This window comes from Ursus americanus, chromosome 5, assembly GCF_024610735.1.
Source record: "Ursus americanus isolate L20-20 chromosome 5, mUrsAme1.1.p, whole genome shotgun sequence".
In the NCBI taxonomy this organism is placed as follows: Eukaryota; Metazoa; Chordata; class Mammalia; order Carnivora; family Ursidae; genus Ursus; species Ursus americanus.
The window spans coordinates 82971037-82991878 of record NC_142131.1 but is presented as its reverse complement, the minus strand read 5'-3'; the positions used below and the strand labels follow the sequence as shown (position 1 = coordinate 82991878).

Below are 20842 nucleotides of genomic sequence, written 5' to 3'. Positions count from 1 at the left end.
CTAAAAGTTAGGTAATGATTATGAAAATGTATTTTATTTTGCTTTATTTTTTATAATTTTATATGATTCTTGATTCTCCTCAAGACAAAACTACCTTTAATTCCTTGTTTCTCCAGCTATAAATGAAAGGATTCAACATTAGGTTAATGACCAAATAGAATAAGATTAGTTTGTCTCACTGGTGAATAGAAAGATTTGAGCTTCACGTTCCTGATCAAGCCTGTTCCATAAAATATCATCACCACAATAAGGATTGTACACGTAGAGGTCTGTGTTGCTGGTGCTGCTGGTTTCCCTTAGCTGAATCTATGTTCATCACAGCCACCAGGAAGCAAAGGTAAGAGAGTATGATGTGGAGGAAGGAGAATAACATTGTTGTAGCCCCTCCTAGAACTTTCCTGGTCTCCTGCAGGGATGCAATAGCACAGAACATGTCTGAGAATAGTAATTTATAGAAAATCTAATCAAGAATATATGGACCACACAAACTGAGGGCTTCAGAGGGGAGGGGGGCGGGGGAGTGGGATAGACTGGTGATGGGTAGTAAGGAGGGCATGTATTGCATGGTGCACTGGGTGTTATACACAACTAATGAATCATTGAATTATACATCAGAAACCAGGGATGTACTGTATGGTGACTAACATAATATAATAATAATAAAAAAAGAATATATGGACCACAAAGTAAAAGGATTGTGAAGTATAGATGCACCACTGGGGCAAAAACACTGATGGTCTAAGCCCCAAGAGCCAGTACCACAGCACAGATACATTCATGATGAACAGATATCTCCATGGGTAACAAATGACCACAGAGCAATCAAAATCATCCATGCAAGAAGAAAGCACTCAATTGCCTCCTTACAGGCAAAGCAGAAATAATATATGACTTTCTTGCTTGCAACAAAATTGAAGAAAACCTTTGGGACAAGTATACTAAAAATAGGTTGAGAAAAGTGATAAAGATGAAGAAATACATGGGTGTCTGTAGAATGGAGTTCAGAATTACTAAGGTGATAATCTATGTGTTTCCAAAGAGATTCAACAGGTAGAGCAGAGAGAAGTAGAAGAGGAGGATCTCATCTCGGGGCAACTTGAAAATCCCACAAGAACAAGCTCAGTGGTGGTACTGTAATCCTCATGCCCCATTTTGACATTGTAATCTGTATATCTTGATGGAAAAACAAAAATATAATAACAGTGTCATGTGGAAATAATAAAATGTACCAAATTTCTAACACTACCAAATGCAACCCTAATTATAAATATAGCTTGAATTAGAATGACAACTTTTTCTGGAATTTCATTGGACATATATATGATTATTTAGAACAATATCAAATTTCTTCTATCAGTTCAGCTATGATACACCCACTAAAACATTTTAGAGGAAAAAGAAAATCAAGTCCATATGTGTGTGACTTACAAAAAGGGCAGATAATTTCTCCCACCTCTTCCCAAGTGGAAGGAACTGACCTACACTGAAAACATTGAGTAGAAGCTGTATGGTATGAATACATGGACACATTGGATCTACAAAACCTCATAAAGCAATAACCAGAGACTTTCTAATTTTATGTAGTGCTCCTTTCAATTTTTTAAGTCATACTATTGAAGTATTGTTGACATAAGTTGTTATATTAGGTACAGGTGTATAGCATAGTGATTTGATACTTCTATACATTACACAGTACTCACCACAGCTCTGGTTACCATCTCTCACCATCCAGCATTAATCTCCTTCCAATTCTTAATAACTACATAGTAATTATCCTTTCATGATGCTATTTTTTATTCATGACCTCATTTATCTCATACTCAAACTTAACTCTACTGTACATTAGGCTTTCAAAGTTTACTTTCACTAATTTTAAAGGAGCATGTCCAATTTCAGAAAAGTGACTAACATAATATAATTTAAAAATATTATTAGAAAAAAAATCCCATTTTATCTTCAAAAAATAAATAAATCATTTACTGCATTAAAAATAAAATAAAGAGAATTTTATTAAAAAAAAGATATTTCCAGACCAGGGTCAATTCAAGGGAGGGTATCAAGTGTTTGCCTTGTGTTCCTCTTCCATTAAAACAGATGACCATCAACAAGCTTATGTAAAAGCAAATTTTGTTTCAGTGTGAACATGAACCCCCATGGTATCCTTAGGTCATGGAAATATAAACATGCACAGTGGTCTAAAAAAGTTGTATATATTTTTTAACAATTTTTCACTTTCAGAAAAGTAAGAGAAAACAATATTTCTTGCCTTAAAATTATGACATTTATAAAGTTTCTGATAAAATAAACAAGGATGTACCTAGTTTTGTGAATTGCAGGAAATGAATTAGAGTGTGCATCTCTCTGGGGCTTTAATTGACAATATACAAGTGACTCAGATTTGTTTGTGAGAAGGTGATATCCTCATTAAAAGAATATTCCATTGGCAATCAGCAATTTAAGGCATTTTGTACAGACCACAGAATTATTTTCATTGTGTTTTCAGGGTACCATTAATCTATCCCAATAGCAACAATAGCGTTTATACTTTGGCTAAATTTTCAAGCAGTAAGATAAAAATTTGTCACTACAGAAAACTGTCTAAACTGATTTAATTGCCATTAATAAGAAAAAAAAATAATTTATGACTTTCAACTTAAGAATTTTTTTTCTTATTATCCTTTATTTTAACATTTTTAGCATAATGTATATGCCAGGAAGATTTATAGGAAATAGTGATAGAGTAAAACTAATCTACAGAAAGCAAACAGAAATCTTCAATTCTGTGGGTAAATAAACTCAAAATAAATGATAGTGTTAACTGATATAAATTTAAAATATCTATGGACAGGTAATCTGAAAGAAAAGGATAAACTGCTAGAAACATATAAACTGCCAAAACTGAAACAGGAAGAAATAAGAAACCTGAACAGACCCATAACCAGTGAAGATGTTGAAGCACTATTCAAAAATCTCCTAATGAACAAGAGTCCAGGGCCAGATGGCTTCCCAGGGGAATTCTACCAAAGATTTAAAGAATTCTTACCTATTCTTCTAAAACTGTGGCAAAAAATAGAAATGGAAGGAAAATTTCCAAACTCATATGAAGCCAGCATTACCTTGGTCCCCAAACCAGACAAAGACCCCACTAACAAGGAGAATTACAGACCAATATCCCTTATGAAGGTGGATGCAATAATTATCAACAAGATACTAGCTAATCAGATTCAACAGTATATTCAAATCACTATGACCAAGTGGAATTTCTTTGTGGGCTCCAGCGGCGGCTCAACATCTGCAAATCAATCAACATGATACACCACATTAATAAAAGAAAAGATAAGAATCATATGGTCCTCTCAATAGATTCAGAAATAGCATTTGAACTAATCTAGCATCCTTTCTTGATAAAATCTTTCAAGAAAGTAGCGATAGAACAAACATATCTCAAGATAATATAAGCAATATATGAAAGACCCACAGTGAATATCATCCTCAAGGGGAAAAACTGAGAGATTTTCCGCTAAGGTCAGGAACATGACAGGGATGTCCACCCTCACCACTGTTTTTCAACATAGTACTGGAAGCCCTAGCCTCAGCAATTAGACAACAAAAAGAAATAAAATACATCCAAAACAGCAAGGAAAAGGTCAATCTTTCAGTATTCTCAGAGGACATGATACTCTATGTAAAAACAAAAACAAAAGCAACAAACAAAAAACCAAAGACTCCATCAAAAAACTGCTAGAACTGGTCTGGGGAGAGAAGATGGTGGAGGAGTAGGGGTCTCCTTCTTCAGCTGGTCCCCTGACTCGAGCTGGATAGGTACCAGACCACTATGAAAATCCAAGGAATCAGCCTGAGATGTAGGAAGATACATCTGGAACTCTACAAATGAGTGTCTCCAGCACTGAGTATTGAGGTAGGATGCGGGGAGCCGTGAATCTGCACAAAGACATTGGAAGATAAACGGAAGGGGGAGGGAGCCCCCATGCTCAGGTGCCTGGAAGCGGTAGCCGCATGCACTGGGGAGCGGCCAGACTCACAGATGGGCACCCACAAGAGAACAGACTGAGACTGTGAGCCTAGGAACGCATCCAAACTGAAAACCGGAACTCTGGAGCACTCACTGGAACCAGACTGAGACTGGGAGCTCAGGAGCACGTGTGCAACCAGACTGAAAATCTGCATTCTGGAGTGCAAGTGAACCTCACTGAATCAGGGAGCTCAGGAGTGCGCACGGGGTGGGGGGGTGGTGGAGGCTAGCGGAGTTAGAAACACAAAGGACAGAGACATGCCAGCCCTGGAAGTGAGGGCTGGGATGCCGGCTGCAGGGTTTTTAGCAGCACCAAGAGAAACAGAGTGAAAGAGGCCAGAAGAGCTCAGGGGAGAGTGGACTGCGATCTCTGTTCTGAGACAGAGGCTAGGATATGGCCACTGCTGCTCTGACTCTTAGAAGTCTTAGAAAACCACCAGAAACAAAACCCCAGAAATACCAGCTTATATTGTGCCAATCCCCATCCCCCCTAGCAGGGGACAGGGAGACTCTACCCAAACAGGGTTGCTGAATATCAGCGTGGCAACCGCCTCCCCCAGAAGGCAAGCTGAAAAATCAAGAGGCCCATATCCCTAATGTCCCTATAAAACAAGAGCACACTGCCTGGGTCATGGTCAATAATTTGGGTCTGGGCAACCCCACAACCTCTCCTCATCAGAATGACTAGGAGGAGAAATCCCCCCTAGCAAAGAAAAGAAGATTCTGTGGCCTCTGCCACAGAACAGATGGATATGGATATAACCAAATTATCAGAAATGGAGTTCAGAGTAACAATGGTCAAGATGATGTGTAGACTTGAAAAAAATATTAACGAAAATAATAACGAGAATATAGAATCTCGAAGGGCAGAAATGAGGGTGAATCTGGCAGAAATTAAAAATGCTACGAAACAAATGCAGTCAAAACTAGATGCTCTGATGGCCAGGGTAAATGAGGCAGAAGAACGAATTAGGGAATTGGAGGATGGGATGGTAGAAAAGAAACATAAACCAGAAACGGCTCAAAAAAATCCGATCTCAAGAATGTAGGTTATGGGAGATTACTAATTCAATGAATCGTTCCAATGTCAGAATCATCGGCATCCCTGAGGGAGTAGAGAAAGAGACAGGTTTAGAAGAGATATTTAAACAAATTGTAGCTGAAAACTTCCCCATTCTAGCAAAGGAAACAAGCATTCAAGCCCAAGCAGCAGAGAGGACCCCTCCCAAATTCAACCACGACAAACCTACGCCCGTCATGTCATAGTGCAATTCACAAATATTAGATCCAGGGATACAATATTGAAAGCAGCCAGGGCAAGGAAATTTCTTATGTACAAAGGCAAAAATATTAGGATTATGTCAGACTTGTCTACACAGACCTGGAATGAAAGAAAGGGTTGGCGGGCATTTTTAAAGCTCTTTCAGAGAAAAACATGCAGCCAAGGATCCTTTATCCAGCAAGGCCGTCATTCAGAATGGATGGAGAGATAAGGAACTTCCAGAATTGCCAGTCACTGACCAATTTTGTAACCACAAAACCAGCCCTACAGGAGATATTAAGGGGGGTTCTACAAAAGTAAAAAGGCCCCAAGAGTGATACAGAACAGAAATTTACAATCTATAGAAACAAAGACTTTACAGGCAACATGACATCATTAAAATAATATTTCTCAATAATCACTCTCAATGTGAATGGCCTAAATGCTCCCATAATACCACAAGGTGGCAGATTGAATAAAAAGACATGACCGATCCATTAGCTGTCCAGAAGAGACTCATTTTGAACTTAAAGATACATCCAGACTGAAAGTGAAGGGATGGAAAATAATTTTTCATGCCAATGGACCTCAAAAGAAAGCTGGGGTAGCAATTCTCATATCAGACAGATTGGATTTTAAACTAAAGACTGTATTTAGAGGTACAGAAGGACACTATATTATTTTTAAAGGATATATCCAACAAGTGGATATGACAATTATAAATATCTACACCCCCAACAGGGTAGCAGCAAGATATGCAAGCCAACTCTTAACCAGAATAAAGAGACATAGAGATAATAATATGTTAATAGTAGGAGACCTCAACACTCCACTATCAGCAATAGACAGATCATCTAAGCAGAAAATCAACAAAGAAACAAGAGCTTTGAATGCCATACTGAATCAGATAGACATCATAGATATATATAGAACACTACACCCCAGAACAAAAGAATAATCATTCTTTTTGAATGCACATGGAAAGTTCTCCAGAATAGACCATATGTTGGGTCACAAAACAGGTCTCAACCAATATCAAAAGATTGAAACTATTCCCTGCATATTCTAGACCACCGTGCTTTGAAATTAGAACTCAATACAAGGAAAAATTTGGAAGAAACTCAATCACTTGGAAACTAAGAAGCATCCTGCTCAAAAATGATTGGATAAATCAGGAAATCAAAATTCAATTTAAACAATTTAGGGAGACCACGAGAATGAAAACACAATGGTCCAAAACCTATGGGACACTGCATAGGCAGTCCTAAGGGGAAAATACATAGCCATCCAAACCTCACTCAAAAGAATAGAAAAATCTAAAATGCAGCTTTTATATTCTCACCTCAAGAAGCTGGAACTGGAACAGAAGAATAGGCATAACCCATGCATGAGAAGGCAGGTGATCAAGATTAGAGCAGAGATCAATGAATTAGAAACCAGGAGCACAGTAGAGCAGATCAACAGAACTAGAAGGTGGTTCTTTGAGAGAATAAATAAGATTGATAAGCCACTGGCAAGACTTATTCAAAAGAATAGAGAAAGGACCCCAATTAACAAAATTATGAATGAAAAGGGAGAGGTCACAGCGAACACCAATGAAATTGGAAGGAACATTAGAAACTTTTATCAACAGCTGTATGCCAATAAATTAAACAACCTAGAAGAAATGGGTGCCTTCCTGGGAACCTATAAACTACTGAGGCTGAAACAGGAAGAAATTGACATTTTAAACAGACTGATTATTTATGCACAGAATGAAGCAGTTATCAAAAACTTCCTGAAAAACAAGAGTCCAGAGCCTGATGGATTCCCTGGGGAATTCTACCAAACATTCAAAGAAGAAATAATACCTATTCTCCTGAAGCTCTCTCAAAACATAGAAACAGAAGGAAAACCACCAAACTCATTCTATGAGGCCATATTACCTTGATCCCCAAACCAGGCAAAGACCCCATCAAAAAGGAGAATTACAGACCAATATTCCTGATGAATATGGATACGAAAATTCTCAACAAGATGCTAGCTAATAGATCCAACAGTTCATTAAAAGGATTATCCATCATGACAAATTGGGATCATCTGTGGGATGCAAGGTTGGTTCAACATTCACAAATCTATCACTGTGATACATCATATCACAAGAAAAGAGTCAAAAGCCATATGATCCTCTAAATTGAGGCAGAAAAAGCATTTGACAAAATACAGCATCCTTTCCTGATTAAACCCTTCAGAGTGTATGGATAGAGGGCACATTCCTCAATTTCATAAAACCATCTATGAAAAGCCTACAGCAAATATTTTTCTCGATGGGGAAAAGCTCGAAGACTTTCCCTTAAGATCAGGAACATGACAAGGATGCCCACTCTTGCAATTATTATTCAACATAGTAATAGAAGTCCTTGCAACAGCAATCAGAAAATGAAAAGGGATAAAAGGTATCCAAATCAGCAAAGAAGTCAAACTGTGTCTACTCACAGATGACATAATACTCTATATGAAAAACCCAAAAGAATCCACCCCCAAACTATTAGAATAGAGCAATTCAGTAATGTGGCATGATATAAAATCAATGCTCAGAAATCAGTTGCATTCTTATAAATGAACAATGAGACCAAAGAAAGAGAAATTAGGGAATCCATTCTATTTACAATAGCACCAAAACTCATATGTTATCTCAGAATTAACTTAACCAGAGATGTAAAGGATCTATATTCTAGAAACTACAAATTACTCTTGAAAGACATTGAAGAAGACACAAAAAGATGGAAAAATATTCCATGCTCATGGATCAGAAGAATTAACATAGTTAAAATGTCTAAGCTATCCAGAGCAATCGACACTTTCAATGGCATCCTAATCAAAATGCCAATGACATTTTTCAAAGAACTGGAACAAACAGCCCTTAAATTTGTGTAGAACCATAAATACCACGAATCACCAAGTAATTGTTGAAAAGGCAAAATAAAGCCGGGGGCATCATGTTGCCAGATTTCAAGCTATACTACAAACATGTGATCACAAAGACAGTATGTTACTGACACAAAATCAGACACATAGAGCAATGGAACAAAATAGAGAACCCAGAAATGGACCATCGGCTCTTTGGGCATCTAATTTTTGACAAAGCAGGAAAAAACATCCAGTGGAAAGAAGAAAGTCTCTTTAATAAATGGTGCTGGGAAAATTGGGCAGCTACATGCAAAAGAATGAAACTTGACCACTCTCTCACACCATACACAATGATAAATTCCAAATGGATGAAAGACCTCAATATGAGATGGGAATCCATCAAAATCCTAGAGGAAACTTATGCAGCAACCTCTACGACATTGGCCACAGCAACTTATTTCTTGACACATGTCCAAAGGCAAGGGAAACAAAAGAAAAATGAACTTGTGTGACTTGATCAAGATAAAAAGCTTCTGCACAGCCAAGGAAACAATCAAAAAAACTAAGAGGGAGCCCATGGAATGGGAGAAGATATTTGTGAATGACACTACAGATAAAAGACTGGTATCCAAGATCTACAAAGAATTTCTCAAACTCAATACACAAGAAAGAAATAAACAAATCATAAAATGGGCAGAATATATGAACAGACACTTTTCTAATCAAGACATTCAAATGGCTAACAGACATGAAAAAATGTTCAAAATCATTAGCCATCAGAGAAATTCAAATAAAAACCACACTGAGATAAAACATTACATCAGTTAGAATGGCAAAAATTGACAAGGCAGGAAACAACAATATTTGGAGAGGATGTGGAGAAAGGGGATCCCTCTTACATTGTTGGTGGGAATTCAAGTTCGTACAGCCACTCTGGAAAACAGTTTCGAGGACCCATAAAAAGTTAAAAATTGAGCTACACTATGATCCAGCAATTGCACTCCTGGGTATTTACCCCAAAGATCCAGACGTAGTGAAGAGAAGGGCCATATGCACCCCAATGTTCATAGCAGTATTTTCCACAATAGCTAAATCATGGAAGGAGCTGAGATGCCCTTCAACAGATGACTGGTTTAAGAAAATGTGGTCCATACACACAATGGAATATTACTCAGCCATCAAAAAGAACAATTTCAGAAAAATTGCAGCAACATGGACAGGACTGGAGGTGAGAATGCTAAGTGAAATAAGTCAAGCAGAGAAAGACAATTATATTGTTTCACTCATTTATGGAACATAAGAAGTAGGAAGATCAGTACGAGAAGAAAGGGAAGAAGGAAAGGGGGGTTAACAGAAGGGGGAATGAACCATGAGAGATTATGGACTCTGAAAAACAAACTGAGGGCTTCAGGGGGGTGGGATAGGCTGTGATGGATATTAAGGAGTGCACGTATTGCATGGTGCACTGGGTGTTATATGCAAGCAATGAATCATGGAACTTTACATAAAAAACTAAGGATGTACTGTATGGTGACTAACATATTATAATAAAAAATATTATTAAAACCTTAAAAAACTGCTAGAACTGATATACGAAGTCAGCAAAGTGACAGGATAAAAATCAATGCACAGAAGTCATTTACATTTCTATACAGCAATAATGAAGCAGCAGGAGAAATCAATGAATTTATCCCATTTACAATTGCACCAAAAACCATAAGATACCTTGGAATAAACCTAGCCATGGAGGTTAAAGATCTGTATTCTAAAAACTATAGAACACTTATGAAAGAAATTGAGGAAGACACAATGAAATGGAATAATATTCCAACTTCATGGATTGGAAAAAATATATATTGTTAAAATGTCATACTACCCTAAGCAAGCTATACATTCAATGCAATCTTTTTCAAAATAGCACCAGCATTTTTCACAGATCTAGAATAAACAATTCTAAAATTTCTATGAAATCAGTAAAGACCCTGAAGAGCAAAAGTGATGTCAAAAAAGAAAACGAAAGCTGAGACATCATGATTCTGGATTTCAAGCTGTATTACAAAGCTGTACTCCTCAAGACAGTATGGTAGTGGCACAAAAACAGAGACATAGCTCAGTGGATCAGAATAGAGAATCTAGACATGTACCCTCAGCTCTATGATCAAGTAATCTTCAACAAAGCAGGAAGGAATATCCAGTGGAAAAAAGACAGTCTCCTCAATGAATATTGTTGAAAAATTGGACAGCAACATACAGAGGGATGCAACTGTCCACTTTCTTACTCCATACACAAAAATTAATTCAAAATGAGTGGAAGACTTAAATGTGAGATAGGAAAGCATCAAAATCCTAGAAGAGAATACAGACAGCAATCTCTTTGAACTCAGATGCAGCAACTTCTTACTGGACACATTTCTGGAGGCAAGAGACACAAAAGCAAAAATGAACTATTAGGATATCAAGATAAAAAGCTTCTGTACAGCAAATGAAACAATCAACAAAACTAAAAGGTAACCTATAGAATGGGAGAAGATATTTGCAGGTGATAAATGGTGGGTATCTAAAATCTACAAAGAACTTGGGTGCCTGGGTGGCTCAGTCAGTTAAGCTTCTGCCTTCAGCTCAGATCATGATCTCAGGGTCCTGGGATTGAGCCCCACTTTGGGCTCTCTGCTCAGCAGGGGATCTTGCTTCTCCCTCTCCCACTTCCCTGCTTGTGCTCTTAGTCTCTCTCTCTGTGTGTCAAATAAATATATAAATCCTACAAATAAACAATTATAAATACAATTTATAAATAACTTACCAAACTCGACACCCAAGAAAACAAAAATCGAGGATGACATACAAATGGCTAACAGACACATGAAAAAATGCTCAACATCACTCATCATCAAGAAAATACAAATCAAAACCACAATATGTCACTTCACACCAGTCAACATGGCTAAAATTAACAGGTCAGGAAACAAAAGATAATGGGGAGGATGTGGAGAAAGGACAACTCTCTTACACTGTTAATGGGAATGCAAGCTGGCGTAGCAACCCTGGAAAATAGTATGGAGGTTAAAAATAGAGGTACCCTATGACCCAGCAATAGTAATACTAGGTATTTATCCAAAGGATACATACATAGTGATTTAAAGGGGCACACACACCCCAATATTTATAGCAGCAATGTCCACAATATCAAAAATATGGAATGAACCTATGTGTCTGTCAACTGGTGATGAATGGATAAAAAGGATGTGAGATGATGATAAATGATAGATAGATAGATAGATAGATAGATAGATAGATAGATAGATGATAGATAGATGATAGATAGATAGATAGATAGATAGATAGATAGATGATAGATAGATGATAGATGATAGATGATAGATAGATGATAGATAGATAGATAGATGATAGATAGATAGATAGATAGATAGATAGATAGATAGATAGATAGATAAAGATCTGTAATGGAATATTAATCAGCCATCAAAGAGAATGAAGTCTTGTTATTTGCAACAGAGTGGATAGAACTAGAGCATATTATACTAAGCAAGAAGTCATTCAGAGAAAGACAATCCATATTATTTCATGTCTGTGGAATTTAAGAAGCAAAGCAGATGAACATAGGGGAAGGGAAGGAAAAATAAAATAAGATTAAGACAGAGGGAGGCAAATCATAAGACTCTTAACTATAGGGAACAAGCCGAAGGTTGCTGGAGGGGAGGTGTGTGGAGGATGGGGTAACTGGGTGATGGGCATTAAGGAGAGCGCTTGATGTAATGAGCATTGGGTGTTACATGCAACTGATGAATCACTAAATTCTACCCCTGAAACTAATAACACACTCTATGTTAACTAACTTGAATTTGAATAAAATGTAAAAGAGAATCTATGGGCAAAATATTTGAGAGGTTGGAGGACAAATGGGATATACTGAAAAAAACTGAAAACAGTAAAGAAAAGAAAGTAAAATACAGAAGTCAATAATAAAATAATTGAGATACAAAGCCCAATGCATAAGATTTACTTCAATCTCAACCAAATTCAAGCATAATTTTTGGAAAAAATTACAAGGTCATTAAAAAAATGGACGGCACTGAAGGAGATAATGCTAAGTGAAATAAGTCAAGCAGAGAAAGACAATTATCATATGGTTTCACTCATCTTATGGAACATAAGCAGGAAGATCGGTAGGAGAAGAAAGGGATAAAGAAAGGGGGGTTAATCAGAAGGAGGAGTGAAGCATGAGAGACTATGGACTCTGAGAAACAAACTGAGGGCTTCAGAGGGGAGGGGGCGGGGGAATGGGATAGGCTGGTGATGAGTAGTAAGGAGGGCACGTATAGCATGGTGCACTGGGTGTTATATGCAACTAATGAATCATCAAACTTTACATTAAAAACCAGGGATGTACTGTATGGTGACTAACATAATACAATAAAAAATATTCTTATAAAAAATAAATTAAAAAAGTAAGAATAATGGAAAGAATCTTGGAAAAATGTTTAAATGAAATCTCTCAGATTTAGAATATTTACTGTATCTTAAGGTTTACTCTATAGCTCTAGTAATGAAGACATTGTGGATTTGGTGAAAGTGTAACTAGATAATTAAAGCAGAATAAAATGTACAGAAATAGACATGCACATTCTGAACAGTGATCTCTGACAAATGCAGGAAGGCAATTTAATGGGGGCAAGATACTAATCAGTACATCATGAGGGAGAAGTGACATTATCAAAAAGGGGGCTCAGAAAATTTTAAATCTCATTACCCCTTAACTTTGAAACATCTTTTTGAAGAACTATCCATGCCTAAAAATACTTTCACAAGAGCCAAGAATTCCAGGTGAGGAATTCCAGCTCCTGGATGAAGCACAGAAATCAGAAAAGATATATTGATGAAGGTAGGGAAGATAGATTCACATTACCTCTATCATTCATCCCCCCTACCTGCGCAGCCCAGGGCAGAGTAGTGACACCTTCCCCAAAGGAAGAGAGGAAGTGACTGCCTGACTTTACCACAACCCCGTGATTCAGCTGACTCCAGCACCATGATGACCCCTTATGGCCCTAGGTGGCTCTCTGAAGGCTCCTGCTAACCCAAGATTCTGGTTCATCACAGCACATTATCAACTCCAGTGACCACATGTGGCTCCCGCAGCCTTAGGCAGCTCTCATGATCCATCCCTCATTTAAATGAACCCAGGTTCCTGGACCACCGGGCTTTGGCCAACTCCTGCAGCCCAAGTAGTTCCTGTGTCTGCTGGCTCCAATCCAGTCCCTGCTAACCAAGGCTCCAGCTAGGGAGCTGCAACCCTAGGTTTCTAGCTGGACCCAGTGCCAAGCCAACTACCACAGACTGATGCTTTCGACCAACTCCAGAATCAGACCATGTCCCAGGGCCAGAAACCCCAGCCCATCTCAGACCAGTCCAACCCCTGGACCTAGACTCCAAACACTAATCATCAGGGAAATGTTTCAAAACCACAATGAAATATCACTTCCTACCTGTTTGAATAGCTACTAATTAAGGGACAAGAGCTAACAAGTGTTGGCTATGATGTGGAGAAAAAGGAACCTTCGTGGACGATTGGTAAATTATTACAATCTCTAAGGAAAACATTATGTAGAGTCTTGAAGAAAAACTAAACATAGAAACTAGCATGGAACTTAGTAATCTCATTTATGGTTACATAGCCAAAGAAATGAAATCATTCTTAAGAGATATCCGCACCCCATGCTCACCGGAGCATTATTCACAAAAGCCAAGATATGGAAACAACCTCTGTTTCTACTGATGGGTAAATGCATAAAGAAAATGTGGTATATAAATACATAATGGAATATTATTCAGCCATAAAAAGGAGGAAATCTGGCCATTTACTACATTAATTAATATTTAGTGCATGATGATAAGTGAAAAAGTCAGACAGACCAAAATAAATACTACATGTTCTCACTCATATACGGAGTCTAAAAATCCTAAGTCAAAAAGACAGATTAGAATGTTGGCTGCCAGGGTTTGGGAATGTGGGAAACAGGTAGATGTTGGTCACATGACACATACTTCAGCCTAAAAGTGGCCTAAGGTTCTGACATCAAATGTATAGCATAGTGACTAAAATTAACAATATTGTATTGAATATGTGAACATTATTTTGAAAGTTGACTTTAAGGGGCACCCGGGTGGCTCAGTTGGTTAAGTGTCTGCCTTGGGCTCAGGCCATGAACTCAGGGTCCTGAGACTGAGTCCCACATGGGGGTCCCAGCTCAGTGGGGACTCTGCTTCTCCCTCTCCCTCTGCCCCTCACCCATGCTTGTGCTCTCTCTCTCTCTCAAATGAATAAATGACATCTTTTTTTAAAAAGTTGACTTTAAATGTTATTGCTATAAAAATGGTAATTATTTGAGGGAATAGAGGTGTCAACTAACCTTATTATAATGATCCTTTCACAATATATGCTTACCAGATCATCATGTCATATACCTTAAAGTTACATATGTTATATGAATGATTTCAGTAAATCTAGGGAAAATTTAGGAAATATACAGGAAAAAATATATCACGGACAAAAATATTTACGCAAACTTATTGAAGAACATTTCATCTCCACCTCATTTCATATGGAAAAAATTAATTTATTCCTTATATATAAAAGGTAAAACTATATGATTGTAGAAGAAAATATAGGCAAAGATACCTTAAAGGTGAAACAGCCATTAAGCAAAATATTCAGCTCATGGCATATCAGTATGTTAAAATAAGCTCAGGATCATTAGTAATCAAATGCAAATTCAAACCAGAGGGATATACAGCTTTGCATAATCCCCCGTGGCTTTAAAAAATAATATACAACACCAAACATTGACAAGTGTGTGATATAGAAGAACTTTCATCTCTAGTGACAGTATAAAATGTTATACAAACATTAAAATACTCTTCAGAAGTTTCCTATAAAATCTAGTATTTGCCTATGCTATGAACAAAGAATTAGACTTCTAGACATTCAATAACTTTATTCAAAATATATAACTATAGGGGAAGGGAGGGAAAACTGAATGGGAAGAAATCAGAGAGGGAGACAAACAGGAGAGTCTCTTAATCATAAGAAACACATTGATGGTTGCTGGAGGGAAGGTCGTTGAGGGAAGGGGTCACTGAGTGATGGGCATTAAGGAGGGCACCTGATGTGATGAGCACTGGATGTTACACACAACTGATGAATCATTGAATACTAAACCAAAAACTCATGATGTATTATATGTTGGCTAATTGAATTTAAATAAAAAAGTGTTTTTGTGCCAGTACCATGCTGTCTTGGTGATCACAACTTTGTATTATAGCTTGAAATCAGGTGACGTGATGCCCTCAGCTTTGTGTTTCTTTTTCAACATTTCCTTGGCAATTTGGGGTCTTTTCTAGTTCCACACAAATTTTAGGATTGTTTGTCCCAGCTCTTTGAAAAATGTCATTGGTACTTGATCAAGATGGCATTGAAAATGTAGATTGCTCTGGGTAGCATAGACATTTTAACTATGTTTATTCTGATCCATGAGCATGGGATGTTTTTCCATCTTTTTGTGTCTTCTTCAATGTCTTTCATCAGGGTTCTGTAGTTTCTAGAGTATAGATCCTTTACTTCTCTGGTTAAGTTTATTCTGAGATATCTTATGGTTTTTGGTGCTATTGTAAATGGAATAGTTTGCCTAATTTCTCTTTCTTCAGTCTCATTGTCCGTGTGTGGGATGCAACTAATTTCTGAGCATTGATTTTGTATCCTGCCACATTACTGAATTGTTGTATGAGTTCTATTAAATTGGGGGTGGAGTCTTTTGGGTTGTCCATATAAAGTATCATGTCATCTGTGAAGAGAGAGAGTTTGACTTCTTCTTTGCCAATTTGAATTCCTTTTATTCTCTTTTGTTGTCTGATTATTGTTGCTAGGATTTCTACTAGTATGTTGAATAATAATGGTGAGAGTGGGCATCCTTGTCATGTTCCTGATCTTAAGGGAAAGGCTCTTAGCTTTTCCCCAGTGAGAAAGATATTCACTTTGGGCTTTTTATAGATGGTTTTTATGAAATTGAGGAATGTACCCTCTATCCCTACATTCTGAAGTGTTTTAATCAGGAAAGGATGCTGTATTTTGTCAAATGCTCTTTCTGCATCAGTTGAGAGTATCATATGGTTCTATGCACCCCAATGTTTATAGCACCATTGTCCACAATAGCTAAACTCTGGAAGGAGCCGAGATGTCCTTCAACAGATGAATGGGTAGAGAAGATTTGTTCCATATATACAATGGAATATTAGCCATCAGAAAGAAAGATTACCCAACATTTGCAGCAACATGGACAGGACTGGAGGAGATTATGCTAAGTGAAATAAGTCAAGGAGAGAAAGACAATTTTCATATGGTTTCACCTTTTTTAAAAGATTTTATTTATTTATTGGATAAAGACACACAGTGCGAGAGGGAACACCAGTAGGGGGAAAGGGAGAGGGAGAAGCAGGCTTCCTGTTGAACTGGGAGCCTGATGTATGGCTCGATCCCAGGACAATGGGATCATGACCTGAGCTGAAGGCAGACCCTTAACGACTAAGGCACCCAGGGACTCCATACTGTTCCCTTTTTTGAAAGACATAGGCTGGTGATGGGTATTAAGGAGGGCACGTATTGCATGGTGCACTGGGTGTTAGACGCAAGTAATGAATCATGGAACTTTACATCAAAAACTAGGGATGTACCGTATGGTGACTAGCATAATATAATAAAAAATATTACTAAAAAAAGAATTTTCTTTCTCTTGTCATTACATAAGGTCTTCAGTGTCTCATGAAGGCTCTCATGTATGTGTAAAAATCCAATGAAACTTGTACACTTTTTTCCTATTAATCTGGTTTATGTAGAGTTAATTCTTCGGACCAGACAGAGACCCTAAGTGGACACAGGACAGTTTTTCCTCCTCTATGAATAGAAAGTTTGTTCTGAAGATAGTGTGTTGTTTTAATGTTTAGTCGCATCAAATTGTTTGATAGTGTTTACAAATTCTGTATGCTTACTGATATTTTTTACTGATAATTACTTAGTGTTTATCAATCCCTGAGAGAGAGCATATTAAATTCTCTTACTAGGATTGTGGATCAGTGAGTTTTCCTTGAAGTTCTATAAATTTCGGCTTCATGAACTAGATGCTCTGTTACATTGTTACATAATTTGGAATATTATGACATTCTCGAAACTGTCTCCTTTTTCCATCACATAATACTCTTGATTACTTTTTGTGATAATGTTCACCTTGAAATGTATTGATTGAAATATCACTGGTTATTCCATTATCCCTTTGCTTACTATGCCCATAGAATATCTTCTTTATTCTATACTTTACTTTTTATGTACATGTTTCTTTAGAGTGCATCTTTGAAGGCTGTAAATAAAGTTCTTTTTTATCCAACTGACAAGCTCTGCCTTTATTTGATATTAGTGCTTTAACTCCATTCTTATTTAATTAAATTTCTGCTTCAGGCTTTGAATCTACCTAATTACTTATTTTCCCTTCATCTTTATTGTTCCTCAGTTTAACCTTTCCTGTCTTTTTTTTTCCTTTTTCATCAATGACACCCTATTTTACTTTTTATTTTTATTTTTTAGTGACACATTAGTGTTCCCTGTCATTTATTTTACATGGTGTCACCATACACTCCATATTTTCTCCTTGCCTCCTCTTCCATCCAAACCAACATGAGATTTCTAGATTCCACTTCCTGTACCCTACTTACAGTTCCTTGTCCTATTTTATTTCACAAATATAATAATCATCAGTCAACTTTTATCATATATATTAGTTCTGTTCTGAACATTAAGATTTGTATGCTTTTTATGATTATACTTGTTTTTTAAATGGCATGATGAACAGAAAGCAAAACCTTTCATAATTGCCAACTTATTAACCATTTCTGGTGCTTTTGCTGAACTTAATGAATCCAAATTCCCATGTTTAACAATTTCCCATCAGGCTTAATATATCCCTTAATATCCCTGTAATCTACATATGTGGGTGATCAATTATTTTTGTTTTCTTTAATCAGGAAAGCCCTTATTTTGTGATAATTCATAAAGCATATGGATATTTGAACTCCAGAGTTTGTCTTTGTTTTTCATTTTTTTTCCAGCCCTTAAAACATGCCTTTCTGTTGTCATCTGTCTACCACATTTTGATGGAAACTCAGGGATGACTTTTAGCTGTTTTGTTTCCATATTCAATAAGCCCCTTCTTCCTGTATTTACTTGCAAAATTTATCATTAGTAGAGGTTTATAGCAGTTTGGCTAGTATGTGCCTAATTGTTGTTAACTTTATAAAGATCTTGTATGAGATTTGCTATCCTTTTATTTTTTTTTCTTTGTGGAAATCTGTCACTTTTATAATCTGAATTGGGGATTATTCAATCACTATTTCTTCATACTTTTTCCCATAGTTCATTTGTTTCTACCCTGGAAATATAAATATACATAGAATAAAGCACATCAAATTGTGACAAGGCTCCCTTTGGTGATACTCATCGTTCTTTGTTTCCCCTCTATTCTTCAATTAAAATTATTCATATGACTCTGTCTTCATGTTCAATTTCCCATTTCTCTGATATCTCTAATCAGCAGCTTGGATGTACAGAAAACTTCCTGGAGCATATATGAGCATGGATTGTTCTAAAGCAGAATTTCTAATATTACCAGTTGCCAAATGATTTTTTCCTGGCTTATGCAAAAAAAATGTTCCATTCTTTGTCCTTGAAAAATCCATATCTGTTACTTGCTCCTTCCCTGTGTTTGCTCCTTAATTACCATCTGTTGTGTAGTCCTTCCTTTAAAGTAAGTGTAGTAGATTTTTCTAATAGTAACACTGAATTATGAAATACTTGAAGATACTGTGGAACATATACATCCGTAAGTACTTTCTTTAGAAGCTTTTAATCTAAATAGAAATGACATAAATAAAACTGAACTGAAGAATAAAGAAAAATTAGTAAAGTATATGTCATTCCAATGTAAGACAAAATTTCAGCCCATTAAAAGATTTAAATCCTATTCTGAGTTGGATCTCCTGTATATCTGCGTGTGTTTTGGGTGCAGAAATGTTCTAAAACCTTTTTTTTCCATATCTATTATATATAAATATGTATTTCCATCCAAGTGATATCTGAAATAGAGTTCTTAGTGAATACTACTACTTCTATTACTCCTACCGACCATTATATTTATTACCAACTGGAAATGAAAATTTCAATTATTGACACAAATTTTTCAAAATCTAACATGCATGAGAAACTAGAATATTTTATTATCAAGTTAAAATACTTCCATAACCAACACTATCATTAATTTACATACTTCATGGGACATTTCTAGAATCGTTGATGAAGCTGAGGATCACAGGAGTAAGATGATTCTCAAAGATCATGTCACTTGGACCTCATCTGATGGAGGAAGTTCTGGCCCTTGGCCAAGCTGTCCTTCAGTGCATCTTTCATGGTTTCATTCCGTAGACTGAAGATGAAGGGGTTCAGGAGTGGTGTGATGACACTAGACAGGATAAAGAGGATCTTGTTAAGATGCAAGCTACTCTTCTGGGAGGGCCGGACATAGATAAAAATGGAGATCCCATAGCCCATGGAGACCACAGTGAAGTGAGACGCACAGGTGGCAAAGGCTTTGTGTTGGCCTTGTCCTGAGGGTATCTTCAGAATGGTGGAGATGATGTAAACATAGGAGACCACGGTGAGGGAGAGGGAGCTGAGGAGCAGGACAAGAGAGGTGAGGAAGTCCAAGAGTTCAATGACACGGATGTCAGCACAGGCCAAGTGGAGGAGGGGGGCACTGTCACAGAAAAAGTGATCGATCACATTGGAGCCACAGTATGGAAGCCCAGCCTTAAGGACAGTGGATGGGAGAATGAGGAGAAAGCCACCCACCCATGAGAGGATAACAAGATGCACACAGAGTGAGCTGGTCATAATCACAGGGTACTGAAGGGGGCTGCAAATGGCCACATAGCGATCATAGGACATGACTGCAAAAATGATGAACTCCGTGCATCCAGAAAGGAAGTAGAAATAGTACTGGGTGAAGCATCCACCAAATGAAATGCTCTTTCTCTCTGACAGGAAATCTGCCAGCATCTTGGGAACAGCAGAGGTGGTAGTTAATACTTCACTGAAAGAGAGATTGCTGAGGAAGAAATACATGGGTGAGTGAAGCCTGTAATCCAGGAGAATCAGGGTAATGATGAGGGTGTTTCCAAGGACTGTCACCAAATAGGCCAATAAAAAAATCAAGAACAGGAGGACCCCAAGGGCTCTAGTCATTGGCATTCCCATAAGAATAAACTCAGTCACCAATGTCCAATTGCCTGTTTCCATGTTTATGCCTCTTTTTACTATAAAGAGAGTGATAGCAGAAAAAAAAAAAGGTATGGTGAATCATTCATTAAATTAAGAAATTTAAAATAAATTTAAAATAAATTATTTTAGCAACATTTGTTCTAGCAAAGTTGATCAAGAGAACAGATATTATAATTTGTATTACATATCCTTCAAAAATCCAGCTTCTTATGATGCCTGGGTGGCTCAGTGGGTTAAGCATCTCCCAGTGGGTTAGGTTATGATC

At 37.1% G+C, this 20842-nt stretch overlaps 1 protein-coding gene across 1 annotated transcript; it reads right to left on the bottom strand.

Moving 5' to 3' along the window:
* Positions 1 to 19638: 19638 nt before the first annotated feature.
* On the bottom strand, positions 19639 to 20595 carry LOC123779409 (olfactory receptor 6M1-like). Its single transcript, XM_045777500.2, has one exon. The coding sequence runs from the start codon at positions 20593 to 20595 to the stop codon at positions 19639 to 19641; it is 957 nt and encodes a 318-aa protein (XP_045633456.2).
* Between the last annotated feature and the right edge of the window lie 247 nt (positions 20596 to 20842).

What these genes read in the sequence shown, in the direction of transcription:
- LOC123779409 (XM_045777500.2), bottom strand. Translation starts at nt 20,595, where the DNA reads ATGGAAACAGGCAATTGGACATTGGTGACTGAGTTTATTCTTATGGGA.